The 18,927-nt window shown below is 56.6% G+C and overlaps 1 protein-coding gene and 1 long non-coding RNA gene across 2 annotated transcripts in view; one reads left to right on the top strand and one right to left on the bottom strand.

Moving 5' to 3' along the window:
* Positions 1-4,409, bottom strand: part of LOC148138472 (ETS domain-containing transcription factor ERF-like) — an 84,476-nt gene extending 80,067 nt beyond the window's left edge. The window contains exon 1 of the mRNA XM_087981552.1: positions 4,153-4,409. Within this exon, the coding sequence (XP_087837678.1) occupies positions 4,153-4,216 (64 nt within the window). The 5' untranslated portion in view covers positions 4,217-4,409. The remainder of the gene's footprint in view (positions 1-4,152) is intronic.
* LOC148138471 (uncharacterized) overlaps positions 1-7,187 on the top strand; it is a 170,081-nt gene extending 162,894 nt beyond the window's left edge. Inside the window, exon 2 of the long non-coding RNA XR_015753914.1 lies at positions 6,660-7,187. This is a non-coding gene — a long non-coding RNA (uncharacterized LOC148138471). The remainder of the gene's footprint in view (positions 1-6,659) is intronic.
* Positions 7,188-18,927: the final 11,740 nt, after the last annotated feature.

The following is an 18,927-nucleotide window of genomic DNA, read 5'->3' as shown; positions in this document are numbered from 1 at the left end:
CTTCTCCCCCCCCTTACCCACCCCCGACACACTCTTCTCCCCCCCCCTTACCCACCCCCGACACACTCTTCTCCCCCCCCCTTACCCACCCCCGACACACTCTTCTCACCACCCACCTACCCCCGACACACTCTTCTCCCCCCCCCTTACCCACCCCCGACACACTCTTCTCCCCCCCCCTTACCCACCCCCGACACACTCTTCTCCACCCCCCTTACCCACCCCCGACACACTCTTCTCTCCCCCCCCCCCTTACCCACCCCCGACACACTCTTCTCCCCCCCCCCGTTACCCACCCCCGACACACTCTTCTCCCCCCCCTTACCCACCCCCGACACACTCTTCTCCCCCCCCTTACCCACCCCCGACACACTCTTCTCACCACCCACCTACCCCCGACACACTCTTCTCCCCCCCCCTTACCCACCCCCGACACACTCTTCTCCCCCCCCCTTACCCACCCCCGACACACTCTTCTCCCCCCCCCCTTACCCACCCCCGACACACTCTTCTCCCCCCCCTTACCCACCCCCGACACACTCTTCTCCCCCCCCCACCCACCTACCCCCGACACACTCTTCTCACCCCCCACCTACCCCCGCCACACTCTTCTCCCCCCCCTTACCCTCCCCCGACACACTCTTCTCCCCCCCCTTACCCTCCCCCGACACACTCTTCTCCCCCCCCCTTACCCACCCCCGACACACTCTTCTCCCCCCCCCTTACCCACCCCCGACACACTCTTCTCCCCCCCCCTTACCCACCCCCGACACACTCTTCTCCCCCCCCCTTACCCACCCCCGACACACTCTTCTCCACCCCCCTTACCCACCCCCGACACACTCTTCTCTCCCCCCCCCCTTACCCACCCCCGACACACTCTTCTCCCCCCCCCCTTACCCACCCCCGACACACTCTTCTCCCCCCCCTTACCCACCCCCGACACACTCTTCGCCCCCCCCTTACCCACCCCCGACACACTCTTCTCACCACCCACCTACCCCCGACACACTCTTCTCCCCCCCCCTTACCCACCCCCGACACACTCTTCTCCCCCCCCCTTACCCACCCCCGACACACTCTTCTCCACCCCCCTTACCCACCCCCGACACACTCTTCTCTCCCCCCCCCCCTTACCCACCCCCGACACACTCTTCTCCCCCCCCCCGTTACCCACCCCCGACACACTCTTCTCCCCCCCCTTACCCACCCCCGACACACTCTTCTCCCCCCCCCTTACCCACCCCCGACACACTCTTCTCACCACCCACCTACCCCCGACACACTCTTCTCCCCCCCCCTTACCCACCCCCGACACACTCTTCTCCCCCCCCCTTACCCACCCCCGACACACTCTTCTCCCCCCCCCCTTACCCACCCCCGACACACTCTTCTCCCCCCCCTTACCCACCCCCGACACACTCTTCTCCCCCCCCCACCCACCTACCCCCGACACACTCTTCTCCCCCCCCCTTACCCACCCCCGACACACTCTTCTCCACCCCCCTTACCCACCCCCGACACACTCTTCTCTCCCCCCCCCCCTTACCCACCCCCGACACACTCTTCTCCCCCCCCCCCTTACCCACCCCCGACACACTCTTCTCCCCCCCCTTACCCACCCCCGACACACTCTTCTCCCCCCCCTTACCCACCCCCGACACACTCTTCTCACCACCCACCCTACCCCCGACACACTCTTCTCCCCCCCCCCCTTACCCACCCCCGACACACTCTTCTCCCCCCCCCTTACCCACCCCCGACACACCTCTTCTCCCCCCCCTTACCCACCCCCGACACACTCTTCTCCACCCCCCTTACCCACCCCCGACACACTCTTCTCTCCCCCCCCCCCCTTACCCACCCCCGACACACTCTTCTCCCCCCCCCCCTTACCCACCCCCGACACACTCTTCTCCCCCCCCTTACCCACCCCCGACACACTCTTCTCCCCCCCCTTACCCACCCCCGACACACTCTTCTCACCCCCCACCTACCCCGACACACTCTTCTCCCCCCCCCTTACCCACCCCCGACACACTCTTCTCCCCCCCCTTACCCACCCCCGACACACTCTTCTCACCCCCCCTTACCCACCCCCGAGACACTCTTCTCACCCCCCCCTTACCCACCCCCGAGACACTCTTCTCACCCCCCCCTTACCCACCCCCGAGACACTCTTCTCACCCCCCCCTTACCCACCCCCGAGACACTCTTCTCACCCCCCCCTTACCCACCCCCGAGACACTCTTCTCACCCCCCCTTACCCACCCCCCGAGACACTCTTCTCACCCCCCCCCTGACCCACCCCCGACACACTCTTCTCACCCCCCCTGACCCACCCCCGACACACTCTTCTCACCCCCCACCTACCCCCGACACACTCTTCTCCCCCCCCTTACCCACCCCCGACATACTCTTCTCACCCCCCCCTGACCCACCCCCGACACACTCTTCTCTCCCCCCCTTACCCACCCCCGACACACTCTTCTCCCCCCCCTTACCCACCCCCGACACACTCTTCTCCCCCCCCTACCCACCCCCGACACACTCTTCTCCCCCCCCTTACCCACCCCCGACACACTCTTCTCCCCCCCCTTACCCACCCCCGACATACTCTTCTCACCCCCCCCTGACCCACCCCCGACACACTCTTCTCACCCCCCCTGACCCACCCCCGACACACTCTTCTCCCCCCCCTTACCCACCCCCGACACACTCTTCTCCCCCCCCCTTACCCACCCCCGACACACTCTTCTCCCCCCCCTTACCCACCCCCGACACACTCTTCTCCCCCCCCCCTTACCCACCCCCGACACACTCTTCTCCCCCCCCCCCTTACCCACCCCCGACACACTCTTCTCACCCCCCCCTTACCCACCCCCGACACACTCTTCTCCCCAGCCCCTTACCCACCCCGACACACTCTTCTCCCCCCCCCACCCACCTACCCCCGACACACTCTTCTCACCCCCCACCTACCCCCGCCACACTCTTCTCCCCCCCCCTGACCCACCCCCGACACACTCTTCTCACCCCCCCTTACCCACCCCGACACACTCTTCTCACCCCCCACCTACCCCCGACACACTCTTCTCTCCCCCCCTTACCCACCCCCGACACACTCTTCTCCCCCCCCTTACCCACCCCCGACACACTCTTCTCACCCCCCCTTACCCACCCCCGACACACTCTTCTCACCCCCCCCTTACCCACCCCCGACACACTCTTCTCCCCCAGCCCCTTACCCACCCCCGACACACTCTTCTCCCCACCCCCTTACCCACCCCCGAGACACTCTTCTCCCCCCCCCTTACCCACCCCCGACACACTCTTCTCCCCCCCCCCTTACCCACCCCCGACACACTCTTCTCCCCCCCCTTACCCACCCCCGCAACACTCTTCTCACCCCCCCCTTACCCACCCCCGACACACTCTTCTCCCCCAGCCCCTTACCCACCCCCGACACACTCTTCTCCCCACCCCCTTACCCACCCCCGAGACACTCTTCTCCCCCCCCCTTACCCACCCCCGACACACTCTTCCCCCCCCACCCCCGCCACACTCTTCTCACCCCCCACCTCCGCCACACTCTTCTCACCCCCCACCTACCCCCGCCACACTCTTCTCCCCCCCTTACCCACCCCCGACACACTCTTCTCCCCCCCCCCTTACCCACCCCCGACACACTCTTCTCTCCCCCCCCCCTTACCCACCCCCGACACACTCTTCTCACCCCCCCCTTACCCACCCCCGACACACTCTTCTCACCCCCCCCTTACCCACCCCCGACACACTCTTCTCCCCCCCCTTACCCACCCCCGCCACACTCTTCTCCCCCCCCTTACCCACCCCCGCCACACTCTTCTCCCCCCCCACCTACCCCCGCCACACTCTTCTCCCCCCCCACCTACCCCCGCCACACACTTCTCCCCCCCTCCTTACCCACCCCCGACACATTCTCTCCGGCCCACGACATCCACCGGCCCACCGCAGGACGCCATCAAGACTGCCCGCACCCCTCCCCTGCCTTGCCCACCGCCCCGTCTAGCCCTCCCGGACCCCAACCCGATGCCAGCTCCCCCCCTGTTGGACAGCGGCGCACCGCCCTCCCCACCCCACCCCGCCGCGCCGCGCCTCGCCTCGCCTCACCCACTCCGTTCCTGCTGTCGTCCTCCTCCTCCCCCTCCTCTCCTTTCACCCCGGCGGTCTTCATGGCCCGAGGACGGGAGGGCGGTCGGGGGCAAGGTGGCCGTGGGGAGGGGACGGGGGTGGAGGCGGCGGACGTGGACGTGTCACAGCCCAGAGCCAAGAGGGAGAAACAAACAGAAAAACATCAAACAAATTCAACCCAAAGGCAAACTGTACTTTTTTTTTTTGGCCGGCTGAAAAATAATCAGTTGGTGCCTTTAAGTGGGGGGGGGGGGCGGGGAGGGAGGACTTGCCCCTTTAACTGGAGACCCCACATTCCTCCAGGGGGACCATCTTGCCCCCACGAACCCCCTCCTCCTCCTCCTCCTCCAAGATCCAGTCGCTGCCTGGGTGATAGCGGAAGTCGTCGCGCCCTTGATGACGCACGTCCTGCCCAGCGTTTCCCCCGGGGGACGGGGGAGGTGCCGAACCGCGACGCCCCGCTGATGACGACGGGTAGAAGCCCCATCGTGACGGCCCCGCATTTCCAATCCGGGCGGTCACCGCGTTCACCGGAAGGGCCGGGGGCGACCGAACCCGTCGCCGCCCGCCAGGCGAGCTCCGACCTGTTTTAGTTTTCAACCGCCCCCACCGCCGGGCGGCGTCCAAGATGGCGGCGGCCGCCCCTGGAACGAAGGCCGTCGCCATCTTGGTGCGGGGCAAACCGTGAGTGGGACGCATGCGCAACTCCCGCGGTGATGGGTTGCGGGGGGTGGGGATGGCCCGGTGCCATCTTGGAGCGGGGCAAACCGTGAGTGGGACGCGTGCGCAACTCCCGCGGGGGAAGGAAATGGCCCGGTGCCATCTTGGTGCGGGGCAAACCGTGAGTGGGACGCGTGCGCAACTCCCGCGGGGGAGGGGGAGGGGGAGGGTGAAATGGCCCGGTGCCATCTTGGTGCGGGGCGGACTACGCATGCGTGACTGCAGCCTTGACCGGGGAACAGGTTCCTCTTAAAGGGACCACGCTTGACTTTAAAGTCAAGTCTCAAGGGGGCAGTGTTGGGATAATGTTGAATACCACTACACTAGTAACCCAGTGGCTCAAATCCCACTGCGGCAACTTAATTTCAATTGGTAGAATTTAGGGAAGGGGGTCTGCCATCCTTACTTGGCCTGGCCTACATGTGACTCCAGGCCCACAGCGACGTGATTGGGTGTTGATGGGCAACGAGGGGTGGGCAATAAAGGCCGGCCTCCCCAGCAATACCAACGTCCCACGACAGAATGAATAATATTTTTTTTAAAATGCCGATTCCCAGAAAGGGAGAAAAAGCAGTCAAGTAAGAGGCGACCCTTTGCCCGGTGGTAATGTTGTTCAGTTTGAAATTTCCCAGCCGGATCAAGGTCAGAAGTCACACAGCACCAGGTTACAGTCCAACAGGTCACTTTTTCAGAAGCTTGTGGTTTCAAATAAACTTGTTGGACACAACTTGCGTTGCGTGACTGCTGACTTTGTCCAACACCGGCACCTCCACATCATGGCTAACAGAAGGGTCAGATCAATATATCTCACGCACCAGTTTTACTGGGTTCACTTTCCTTCTGTGTTGGTCACAGTGGATGCTACAAGATTCTTGGACAATTATAACATTTAAAAAGACATTTGGACAGGTAGGTGAATAGGAAAGGTTGGGAGGGATATGGGCCAAATGCAGGCAAATGGGACTAGTTCACTTCAGGAAAACCTGATCAGCACAGACAAATTGTGACTAAGGGTCTGATTCCGTGCTGTATAGCTCTCTTGAAAAGGCATAAACCTAAGGCAGAGAGGCGCAAAAGGGGTAAATGTAGGGGAATGGGTCTAGGTGGGTTGCTCTTCGGAGGGTCGGTGTGGACTGGTTGGGCCGAAGGGCCTGTTTCCACACTGTAAGTCATCTAATCTAATCTAATCTAAAACTAAATGCAACTGGTGCCACTCAGTGGTTAGCACTGCTGCCTCACAGCACCAGGGACCCGGGTTCAATTCCACCCTCGGGTAACTGTCTGTGTGGAGTTTGCACGTTCTCCCCGTGTCTGCGTGGGTTTCCTCCGGGTGTTCCAGTTACCTCCCACAACCTAAAGATGTGTAGGTTAGTTGGATTGGCCGTGCTAAATTGCCCAATAGTATCCAGGGATGTGCAGGCTAGATGGATTAGCCATGGGAAATGGGGTGGGGGGTGGGATACGTTTACAGGTATAGAATGAGGGGGTGGGTCTGGGTGGGATGCCCTTTGGAGGGCTGGTGTGGACCTGATGGGCAGAATGTTCAGCTTCTCCACTGTAGAGATTCTGTTACGCTACAAGTCTGTCCTTTGACATTCATTGGTATCACTCACAAGCAACAGAATCCCTCACAAATGGTTTACTATTGATCTGAATCTCAATTGGACGCACCATACAAACACAACTGTAAGTTAGAGGTTAGTAACTGCAGCAAGTAACTCCCCTCTTGATTCCCGAAACCCTGTCCCACCATCTACAAGGCCCAGGTCAGGAGGGTGAGGGAATACTCCCCACTTGCCCCTGGATGGGGGCAGCTCCAACAACACTCAGGAAGCTCGACCCCATCCAGGGACAAAGCAGCCCCCCCGCTTGATTGGCCCCACACCCACAAACACCCCCTCACTCCATCCCCCCACCACTGACGCTCAGTAGCAGCGGTGTGGACCAGCTACAAGATGCCCTGCAGAAATTCCCCAAAGACCCTCAGGCAGCACCTTCCAAACCCCACGGCCACTTCCATCCAGAAGGACAAGGGGCAGCAGATTGTGAGACAGAGTTTTACAACCTGGAAACAGACCCCTCCATCCATGCAGCGAGTCCAATCCGACCACATTCCCAAACTAACCTAGTCCCACCTGCCTGCTCCTGGCCCATATCCCTCCCAACCCTTTCCTGTTCAAGTCCTTATCCAAATGTCTTTTAAATGTTCTGACTGTACCTGCATCCACCACTTCCTCTCGCAGCTCATTCCACATACCAACCACTCTGTTTAAAAAAAACAATAATACCCCTCATATCTTTTTAAAAACTTCCTCCTCTCACCTTATAAAAAGCAAGTGAGAACTGCAAGATGCTGGAGATGGGAGTCGAGAGTGTGGGTGCTGGAAAAGCACAGCCTGGATCAGGCAGCGTCCGAGGAGCAGGAGAGTCAACGTTTCAGGCATAACTGCTACTGCGGATGTACAGAAGTACAGTGGATGTTGGATATAAAGGGGAATCTGTAACCGGGGACGATAGAATTTCCAAACAAGGGCGGGGATGCCACTGAGGAGTGATCGAGTTGAGGAAAGATTTGTCATTTTATTCCGAAAGTTGTGAATCTTCGAGCATTCTCTCTTCCAGGAGATAGCGGTAGCTCAGTCACTGAGTATGTCACAGGTATCAAATTCACAGCTTTCTCAAACCAGTGGTGGACAAGGGGCACGTGGATTCGTGTGAGTGGCTTTGAAATGGATAATGGCGATGAGTATGAAACAACTTCACGAAGGCCCGCTATCCCATCTCCAAGTCACCCTTTATTGACAAGTGCTGAGTACGTACTAAGGGGCTGCATGGTGGCTCAGTGGTTAGCACTGCTGCCTCACAGCACCAGGGTCCCAGGTTCGATTCCAGCCTTGGATAACTGTCTGTGTGGAGTTTGCACATTCTCCCCATGTCTGCATGGGTTCCCTCTAGGTGCTCCGGTTTCCTCCCACGATCCAAAAATGTGCAGATTAGGGTGAATTGGCCGTGCTAACTTGCCCGTAGTGTTAGGTGCATTTGTTAGGGGGAATGGGTCTGGGTGGGTTACTCTTCGGAGGGTCGGTGTGGACTGGTCGGGCCAAAGGGCCTGTTTCCGCACTGTAGGGGAATCTAATCTAATCAGAGCCAGTTCTGATAGTGAACAGCACCCCTGACTCTCCTGTTTATATTTTATTAAACAATTCACAGTTTACAAAACAATTAACATTAACAGCTGTATATAGAAAAACAGCAGTTTTACAAGGGGAGAGGAACGGCAAAGCCAGGCCCAAACCCTACTGTTCAACCAGTTTTCAGGGAGATGAGGACAAACCTCAAATCCCAGTTTCAGTCATTACAAACAGTAACAAGAATATTTGTACATACAAGACAGTCCAATGATATTTTTAAAAAGTGCATACGATACAGACCCCCCAGAAACCCAGCCATCCCTTCCCCCCCCCCCCCCCTCCACCGCCCCCCAGCCATCCCTCCCACCTTCCGGCCACTCTCAGGCAGCCCGCCCCTATGCACCTTCTGGCCCTCGGTCCATCCCACCCCCCTTCCAGTTCTCGGTCCGCCCTGACACACCCTTCAACCACTTCTAGGACAGCCCGCCCCAGTACCTGCTCGGGGTGACAGCGCTGAGGACGGCCTACCCACCTTCCGGCTCTCGGTCTGCCCCTATGTACCATTGGGCTCTCACCCACCCCGATGCACCATCCGGCCTGTGGACTACCCTGACACACCTTCCGGCCACCTCTAGGACAGCCTGTCCCCTTCCCCTGGGACGACAGCACGCAGGGCAGCCCACAAGCCTTCCTGATCTCAGCCTGCCCCTACGCACCTTCTGGCTCTCGGCTGCTCTGACACACCTTCTGACCGCCTCTAGGACGGCCTGTCCCGACTACCCCTTCTCGGGACGACAGCGCTCAGAACGGCCTACCCACCATCTGGCTCTCGGGGCGACTGGCATCAGGGTGGCCTACCCACCCTTCGGCTTTTAGGACAGCCTACCAACCTCCAGGTTCACAGAATGGCCTACCCACCCTCTGGCTCTCGGGACGACCCATGAGCCTCCCAGCTCACAGTGAGGCCTGCCAGACCCAGGGAGACAAGACAGTGCAGGTGATAACCCAACAAGCAACAAGACAGAGTCAATTATCAACAAACAGAGTCCTTTCTGGTACAGAGTCCATTACCACAAACAATTCTCTTCAAAATGTAGAGTCCATTCCCAAAAACAGAGTCCACTCCAGGATACAAAGCGCATTGTCAGGAAGAGAGTCCACTCCAAGCTGCAGAGTCCGTTGCTAAAGACAGAGTCCACAACCAAGGGCAGAGTTCTCTCCCAAAGGCAGCAAATGCACACCCCACAGCACACAGGTATTCAGTCTCCATGGAGGCCTGGTCCATCCTTAGAAAACCAGGCCCGCTCACAGGAACACAGTACATTGTAAAGGTGCAGTTAACTCACAGGGGGTTTGGTCCACCCCTGAAGGCAAGGTCTTCTCCCAATCTCCAGGATACAGCTCACCTCCCAGCACACACACAGGTGTTCAGTCTTCAGAGGCCTAGTCTCAGGGCTAGGCCTCCCCACAGGAACAGCTCCTCTGGGAAGATGTATTTCTTCACAAGGGCTCAGTCCAAACACCAAAAAAACAGTGAAGACGCATACAAAACACAAAGAAAACTAAAGTGCAAGGGCTAAGCCACAAAATCAACACTGTCCTTTTCTCAAAAGTAAAAAAAAGAAAAGAATAACACAAAGGCTGTAACCAGCCGGTCAAAGAGCACGGTGGCACAGTGGGTAAGCACTGCTGCCTCACAGCACCAGAGACCCGGGTTCAATTCCCGCCTCAGGTGACTGAGTGTGTGGAGTTTGCACGTTCTCCCCGTGTCTGCGTGGGTTTCCTCCGGGTGCTCCGGTTTCCTCCCACAGTCCAAAGATGTGCAGGGTCAGGTGAATTGGCCATGCTAAATTGCCCGTAGTGTTAGGTGAAGGGGGGAACGGGTCTGGGTGGGTTGCTCTTTGGAGGGTGGGTGTGGACTTGTTGGGCCGAAGGGCCTGTTTCCACACTGTAAGTAATCTAATCTAAAAAAAAAAGCCTCTGGTCTGTGCACAAGCATGGACCCCAACCTCCCCTTCGCCGGTCATTTTAACACAGCCTCCTGTTCGCATGCCCCCCCCCCCCCCCCCCCCGTGCCCATCCCGTGCTCCGGTGAAACCCAGCGCAAACTGGAGGGACAACTTCAGACTAGGCCCCTTCTGGGCTTAATATCGAGTTCAACACCTTCAAATTATGAACATTTCTTCCCTTTCTTTTAGCCTGTTATCATGTCCACCCCCACCCACCCCCCCATCCCCGTCCCAATTCCTGTCCTTTTCCCGTCTGGCAGTCAGGCGCAACATCGTTCTGCCATACTTGCGTTCCGATCACTCAATCTGAACTGTCAACACCTTTTCTCCACCCTTACACCCACTGTCCCCACACCCCACCCCCAAACTATAGCATAAATGCTGACCCCTCACGTCGAATGAAAAGCCATCTAGACTGTAGTTTCTCCATGGCTGCTGTCTGACCCACTGTGATCTCCAACGTTTCCTGTTTTCAGTGCATCTGCAGTAATTTGTTCCCACTGTCCATTCTCTATTAGCCAATGGCTCGAGGCGATCTTTCATCCTGACATCATTCTGCTTCATTGATACATCTTTAGACCTCAAATCGCCTGATCCTTGGTTGGATCCACGACAAGGTTCAAAAAGGCCTTCTCAAAGGGGCAGCTAGGGACGGGCAATAAACGCCAGGCCCAGCCCAGCCCAGCCCAGCGACGCACACTTGAATTGAAAAGGAATTATTAGTTTAGGGAATTGTCCCAAATTAGATTAGATTACTGACAGTGTGGAAACAAGCCCTTCGGCCCAACAAGTCCACACCGACCCTCCGAAGAGCAACCCACCCAGACCCGTTCCCCTACATTTACCCCTTCACCTGACGGTACAGGCAATTTAGCATGGCCAATTCACCCTAACCTGCACATCCCTGGGCACTATGGGGTAATTTAGCATGGCCAATTCACCCTAACCTGCACATCCCTGGGCACTATGGGGTAATTTAGCATGGCCAATTCACCCTAACCTGCACATCCCTGGGCACTATGGGGTAATTTAGCATGGCCAATTCACCCTAACCTGCACATCCCTGGGCACTATGGGGTAATTTAGCATGGCCAACACACCCTAACCTGCACATCCCTGGGCACTATGGGTAATTTAGCATGGCCAATTCACCCTAACCTGCACATCCCTGGGCACTATGGGGTAATTTAGCATGGCCAATCCACCCTAACCTGCACATCTTTAGACTGTGGGAGGAAACCGGAGCACCCAGAGGAAACCCACGCAGACACGGGGAAGAATGTGCAAACTCCACACAGTCAGTTGCCCGAGGCGGGAATTGAACCCGGGTCTCTGGCACTGTGAGACAGCAGTGCTAACCACTGTGCCACCCCTGTGAATACTTCCTGATGGGCTTCTTCTGTCAATTTGAGTGTAACAAAAATTAAAGTCGCCCTGCCTTTATTATCCCTTGATTTATTGTCTAACCCAGCATACAGTTAGGGGGCCTATGCACCACTCCTGTAGTGTTTTCTCCTTCGTTTCATTTCTTACCTCCACCCATTTTGATAAAACAAACTAGGGCAGGACTTGTACAATTAATGGTAGTGACTTGGGTAGTGCTGGACAACAGAGGGAATCAGGGACATCATTCTGTGAACTCTGTCTCACATGTAGACGGGGCGGGGGTGAAGAAGGCGTTGAGCACGCTTGCCTTCATTGCTCAGTCCTTGGAGTACAGGAGTTGGGGACGTCATGTTGGGGTTGTACAGGACATTGGTGAGGCCTCGTCTGGAGCACTGTGTCCAGTTCCTGGCGCCCTGTTACAGGAAGGAGTTTATTAACCCGGAGAGGGCTCGGAAGGGATTTACCAGGAGGTTGCTGGGTATGGAGGGTTTGAGTTATCAGGAGAGGCTTGAGCGTCTTTCACTGGAGTATAGGAGGTTGAGGGGTGAGAGGTTGATAAACTCATGAGGGGTATAAATAAGGTGAGTGGCAGATGGCTTTTCCCCGGGGTGGGGGATTTCAAGACTGGCAGGCATACTTTTAAGGTGAGAGGAGAAAGATTTAAAAAGGGCATGAGGGGCAATTTGTTTTACACAAAGAGTGGTTCGTGTGTGGAATGACCCTTCCTGAGGATGTAGTGGATGCAGGGACAGCTACAACGTTTAAAAGCCATTTGGATAAGGACAGGGAAGGGATATGGGCCAGGCAGAAGGGACTAGTTTAGTTTGGAGTTATGGTTGGCAAGGACTGAGTAGGCCGAAGGATCTGTTTCCATGCTGTATGGCCCCATAACATATGGATTATACATCTTCCAATTCCAGATTATTTCTTGCAATCATAGTTATTCTGTCCCCTACTAACAATGCGACCTCATCATCTGTTGCTCCCTGCCTGCCCTTTCAGAACATGACGTACCCTTGAATACTTTGTTTTCAGCCTTGATCTCCTCGGTAACCACGTCTCTGTAAAGGCTATCAGATCACATCTAGGACTTGCATTTGGGCAGTTCATTAATTTTCTTTTGTCCTCAATATTTGCACACTTTTTAATAAAGAGTCATTCATTTTCTCTTTTTGCAAACATTTCCCCATTTGGACCCGATCTTACCCCCGTTCCGGTAAGAGGGCGGTGGATTAGGGCTTCTGACCCCAGGGGTTTGTCTGCTTTTCTTCTCGTTTCTTTTCCTTTTTCTTTTCTCTTTTGTTTGATTTTACTTACCTCTGGGGGGAAAAGCTTAATTGTGTCAACGGCATCAGTGACAGCGACTGGGGACAGCAGCATGGACTCCAGTAGGCCCGGCAGCATGGACTCCAGTAGGCCCGGCAGCATGGACTCCAGTAGGCCCAGCAGCACGGACTCCAGTAGGCCCAGCAGCATGGACTTGAGTGGGCCCAGCAGCATGGACTCCAGTAGGCCCAGCAACACAGGTTCCATTAGGAACAGCAGCATGGACTTCAGTAGGCCCAGCAGTACGGACTTGAGTAGGCCCAGCAGCATGGACTCTGTAGGCCCAGCAGCTCAGACACCAGTAGGCCCAGCAGCACGGTCTCGAGTAAGCCCAGAAGCACAGGTTCCAGTAGGCCCAGCAGCACGGACCTGAGTGGGCTCAGCAGCACAGACACCAGTGGGCCCAGCAGCACGTACTCAAGTGGGTCCAGCAATGAGGACTTGATTAGGCCCAGCAGCACAGACTTGAGTGGGCCCAGCATTGTGGTCTCCAGTAGGCATCGCAGCACGGACTTCAGTAGGCCCAGCAGCATGGACTCCAGTAGGCCCAACAGCAAGGACTCCAGTAAGCCCAGCAGTACAGACTCCAGTAGGCCCAGCAGCATGGACGCGTGTAGGCCCAATAGCAAGGACTCCAGTAAGCCCAGCAGTACAGACTCCAGTAGGCCCAGCAGCATGGACGCGTGTAGGCCCAACAGCAAGGGCTCCAGCGAGGCACAGCAGCATGGACACACAGTAGGCCCAGCAGCACAGACTCCAATAGGCCCAGCAGCACAGCCTTGGGTAAGCCCAACAGCATGGACGCGTATAGGCCTAACAGCAAGGACTCCATTGAGGCACATGGACTCACAGTAGGCCCAGCAGCACAGCCTTGAGGAAACCCAGCAGCACGGACTTGAATAGGTCCAGCAGCATGGACTCCAGTAGGCCCAGCAGCAGGGACTCAAGTGGGTCCAGCAGCGAGGACTTGATTAGGCCCAGCAGCACAAACCTGAGTAGGCCCAGCAGCACATACTTGAGTAGGCCCAGCAGCACAGACTCCAGTAGACCAGGCAGCATGGACTTGAGTAGGCCCAGCAGCACGGACTCCAGTAGGCTCAGCAGCGAGAACCTGATGAGGCCCAGCAGCATGGACCTGAGTGGGTCAGGCAGCACGGACCTGAGTGGGCCCAGCAGCACGGACTCCAGTAGGCCCTGCAGCACAGACTCCAGTAGGCCCAGCAGCACGGACTCCAGTAGGCTCAGCAGCATGGACCTGAGTGGGTCAGGCAGCACGGACCTGAGTGGGCCCAGCAGCACGGTCTCCAGTAGGCCCTGCAGCACAGACTCCAGTAGGCCCAGCAGCATGGACTCCAGTAGACCCAGCAGCATGGACTCCAGTGGGCCCAGCAGCACGGACCTGAGTGGGCCCAATAGCACGGACTTGAGTGGGCCCAGCAGCATGGACTTGATTAGGCCCAGCAGCACGGACTCCAGTAGTCCAAGAAGCACGGACTTGAGTGGGCCCAGCAGCATGGACTCCAGTAGGCCCAGCAGCACGGACTCCAGTAGGCTCAGCAGCATGGACCTGAGTGGGTCAGGCAGCACGGACCTGAGTGGGCCCAGCAGCACGGACTCCAGTGGGCCCAGCAGCACGGACTCCAGTGGGCCCAGCAGCACGGACTCCAGTGGTCCCAGGAGCATGGACTTGAGTAGGCCCAGCAGCACAGACTTGAGTAGGCCCAGGAGCTGGTGATGGCACCATTGGAGGTGAGTTTGGGTTCCTGTCTGTGTGCAGGACAGATCCATGGAGTCGGAGGAGGCTCGGGGTGGTGGTGGGTGGGGGGGGTGTAAGAGGTGGTGGTGATTTTGGGCCCAGTACAGGACCCGGCAGTATCAGCAGCGCCCACATCAGCGATGGAGGCCCGAAGCAGACTCACGGCTGTGGCAACCGAGTGGAGTTTGCGCTGATGCAGCATCTGCATTGGCTATGTCCAGTGAGGGCATGGGTACATGAAGCGTGGCGAATGGGGACTGGCACCTTGCCACCAACCCTGTGATGGAACACTTAAGAGGCCGGAAAGGCTGGACATTTTACCTCATTATTATTCTGCTTATTTATCCTTAAGTTTTGGTTTATTTTTCTGTGTTTTGAGATGGTGCCGGAGCATGGCGACGCTGTATTTTGTAACAAGACGGACGTGACAATAAATAAGTCAGATGAATGAAACATTTCCAGCTGATTTTTTTTGACTAATTGTATCGGCTTTCTCTTCCTGTTCCACACTGCATATCGTTACCCAAGTAGCTGCCCCGCAATCCTGCCACACCCTCTCGCTTTGCCAGTCTGCCTTTCCCATTTCTCCGCCATTACCGAGCGAGGAGGTGATGCTGGACTTGTACAGGACACTTGGTCGGACCTCAGCTGGTGTGTTGTGTACAGTTGTGGGCACCCCATTGTCAGAAAGATACACTGGAGAGAGAGAGAGTGCAGGAGCGATTTACCAGATCTGAGAAACTTACAGGGAGAAAGTGAGGACTGCAGATGCTGAAGATCAGAGTCAAAACGTGTGGTGCTGAAAAGGACAGCCTGTCAGGCAGCATCCAGGGAGCAGGAGACGTTTTGAGCATCATTTCCCTGATGAACAGCTGAGGATCCTGGGATTGTATTCATTAGAGTTTAGAAGGTTATGGGGAGATCTAATAGAAACTTACAAGTTAATGCGTGCCCTAGAAAGGGTGGACGCTGGGAATTTGTTTCCGTCAGGCGGGGAGACTAGGACCCGTGGGCACAGCCTTAGAATTAGAGGGGGGTCAATTTAGAACGGAAACGAGGAGACGTTTCTTCAGCCAGAGAGCGGTGGGCCTGTGGGATTCATTGCCACGGAGCGCAGTGGACGTTAAATGTCCTCAAGGCAGAGATTGATCATTTCTTGATCTCGCCAGGAATTAAGGGCTACGGGGAGAGTGCGGGTAAGTGGTGTTGAAATGCCTATCAGCCATGATTGAGTGGCGGAGCGGACCCGATGGGCCGAATGGCCTTACTTCCACTCCTTGGCCTTCCGGTCGACTCTCCTGCTCCTCGGATGCGGCCTGACCCAGGCTGTGCTTTTCCACGCGTTTTGCCCCTGAGAAACTGACAGCCGTGAGGGATGATCAAAGAGGTCGGGGGCTGTTGCCTCTGGCGGTACGGTGGCTGGCAGAGATCGAACTGAGACTTCCAGAATTACAAGCAGAAAAGCTCCCCGCTCGTAAAAGGAACAAGAAGGAGGGGGCACGGATTGAAGTGAGACACCGTGGAGTTAGGAATGAACTGCCCGGAAATGAGATGGAGGCAGGTTCAGGTTTGAGGCGAAAGTGAGAACTGCAGATGCTGGAGAGTCAGAGTCGAGAGTGTGGGGCGCTGGAAAAGCGCAGCCGGTCAGGCAGCATCCGAGGGAGGAGGGAGAATCGACTTTTCGGGCAAAAGCTCAACAGAGGCATTCAACGTATGGTCACTTGGTTGGAAATGACGTGTCAGGGTACAGGGAAAAAGCAGGAGACTGGCTTTAAGTCATGATTATCATTTGGACAGCTGGCACAGACACTAGTGGTCCATATGGGTCTCCGTCCGTACTGTGAATCCATTGCCTGGCCACAGCCTGGAGGCAAACTGCCAAAAGAATGAGGCAAACGAAAGCAACCATCTCTCGGTCAGTAAGAGACGAACCTTCAGATAAAACCGTCTCTCTCTCTCTCTCTCTCTCTGATATTCTCAGTGAAGTTGTTCATTCTGATTCAGACATCAGGCTTTTGGAAATCTGCTCTGAAGATTTTCCCTCGCTCCGGGGCTGCCTGCGACTTGGCAGGAAAATGACGGAAACCTCGAGAAGCCAACCCTTTCGGCTTTCCGAATTCACAGCCCTTGGCGCGTCCTGTTTCTTTTGTCGTCCTGTTCTCGTCTGGGGAGGGATGCCTTTGGCTGCGCATCAAAGGAAGGCCGTCTGGTCGTGAATTTTAACCTAGTCGACAGTCAGATTTCCACTTGCCCGCTCCTGAAGGCTTATATTTGATTTTTTTTTATATATAGTGAAAGGAACTCTACCAACTCTCCTGCCTGTTCTGGACAGCAATATTTAAAGGAATGATTCGGTGATCGAGGGAAACGTTTGCTTATTTGGCGTGGCTCACGGGGTTAGGAGCGTGGTCACCAGCACAAAAAAGAGTCTAAGAGAGCCGTGACAAAGTTGAGACAGAGGCTGGGCTGTGGGGAGATGTAAGATATTATAAATATCGCATTGAGACTTTGGCAAGTGTTGGGGCAGACCACGGTGGTGGAATTTGAATTGAATGTAAATCTGGAATTAAGAGTCTAAGAGTGACCATGGTAACTAGAGGGCATAGGTTAAAGGTGAGAGGGGAAAGATTTAGATTAGATTACTGACAGTGTGGAAACAGGCCCTTCAGCCCAACAAGTCCACACTGACCCTCCGAAGAGCAACCCACCCTAACCCATTCCCCTACATTTACCCCTTCACCTAACACTACGGGCAATTTAGCATGGCCAATCCACCCTAACCTGCGCATTTTTGGACTGTGGGAGGAAACCGGAGCACCCGGAGGAAACCCACGCAGACACGGGGAGAATGTACAAACTCCACACAGTCAGTCGCCTGAGTCGGGAATTGAACCCGGGTCTCTGGCGGGAAAGAAGCTACCATCCTCACCTGGTCTGGCTTACCCGCGACTCCAGACCCACAGCGATGGGGTTGGCTCTTGGGTAAAGCATGCCGGCCTAGCCAATGGATTTGAAATGATTTCGTTGCCGTGCGTATTTTGCACAGTGGCAGCCAATCAAATGCAGTGAAAAACATTCACCCGTCGCTACGGTACGGCACCATTTTGACAGTTTTGAGAATTAGAGGAGAATGAAAAGATACAGCTGAGAAAGATCCCAGTCGGCTCACAACCGCCATCGCATCTACCCCAGACACAACTGCTGTGCAAGTCCTCAGGCCCCATCTACAGTATTGCTGGGCCTACCTCGCTGATGTCACCTCCACTGACGTAGCAGCCACTGATTCCAGGCTCATCCTGGAAAAGAAAGCAAGGGCTCTCTCACCACCAACCCCATCCCCCACCCCCATGCTGGGCTCCATCACCCCCCCATGCTGGGCTCTCTCTCCTCCTCCCTGGGCTTTGCTCCATCTCCCCACACTAGGCCTGCTTTCCCCACACTTGGCCTACTTTTCCCACACTAGGCCCGCATTCCCCACACTGGGCCCGCATTCCCCAACACTAAGCCTACTTTCCCCACACTAGGCCTACTTTCCCCTCACTAGTCCTGCTTTCCCCAACATTAGACCGACTTTCCCCACACTAGGCCCGCTTTCACCAACGCTAGGCCTACTTTCCCCACGCTAGGCCTTCTTTTCCCACACTCGGCCCACTTTCCCCACATTTGGCCCACTTTCCCCACACTAGGACTACTTTTCCCACACTAGGCCCGCATTCCCCACACTGGGCCCGCATTCCCCAACACTAGGCCTACTTTCCCCACACTAGGCCTACTTTCCCCTCACTAGTCCTGCTTTCCCCAATATTAGACCGACTTTCCCCACACTAGGCCCGCTTTCACCAACGCTAGGCCTGCTTTCCCCACGCTAGGCCTTCTTTTCCCACACTCGGCCCACTTTCCCCACATTTGACACACTTGCCCCACACCAGGCCTACTTTCCCCAAAGTAGGCCCGTTTTCCCACACTCGGCCCATTTTCCTACACATGGCCCGCTTTCCCCACACATGGCCCGCTTTCCCCACACACAGCCCGCTTTCCCCACACTAGGCCTGATTTCCCCAACACTAGGCCCGCTTTCCCTAATTTAGGCCCGCTTTCCCCACACTAGGCCCGCTCTCCCCATACTTGGCCCGCTTTCCACACATTCGGCCCGCTTTTCCCACACCAGGCCCGCTTTTCCCACACCAGGCCCGCTTTTCCCACACCAGGCCCGCTTTTCCCACACCAGGCCCACTTTCCCCACAAACATCGATTGTCCTCCTTTCCCTATACCAGGCCTACTTACCCCACACTAGGCCTGCTTTTCGCACATTCGGCCCACTTTCCCCACACTAGGACTACTTTCCCTACACTGCGCCTGCATCCCACACTAGGCCTGCTTTTCCCACACTAGGCCCACTTTCCCTACACTAGGTTTACTTTCCCT

Source organism: Chiloscyllium plagiosum, unplaced genomic scaffold (genome assembly GCF_037043375.1).
Source record: "Chiloscyllium plagiosum isolate Xiang-an unplaced genomic scaffold, Cpla_swu_hap1 HiC_scaffold_40, whole genome shotgun sequence".
Taxonomy (NCBI): Eukaryota; Metazoa; Chordata; class Chondrichthyes; order Orectolobiformes; family Hemiscylliidae; genus Chiloscyllium; species Chiloscyllium plagiosum.
This window is presented reverse-complemented; position numbering and strand designations above follow the sequence as displayed.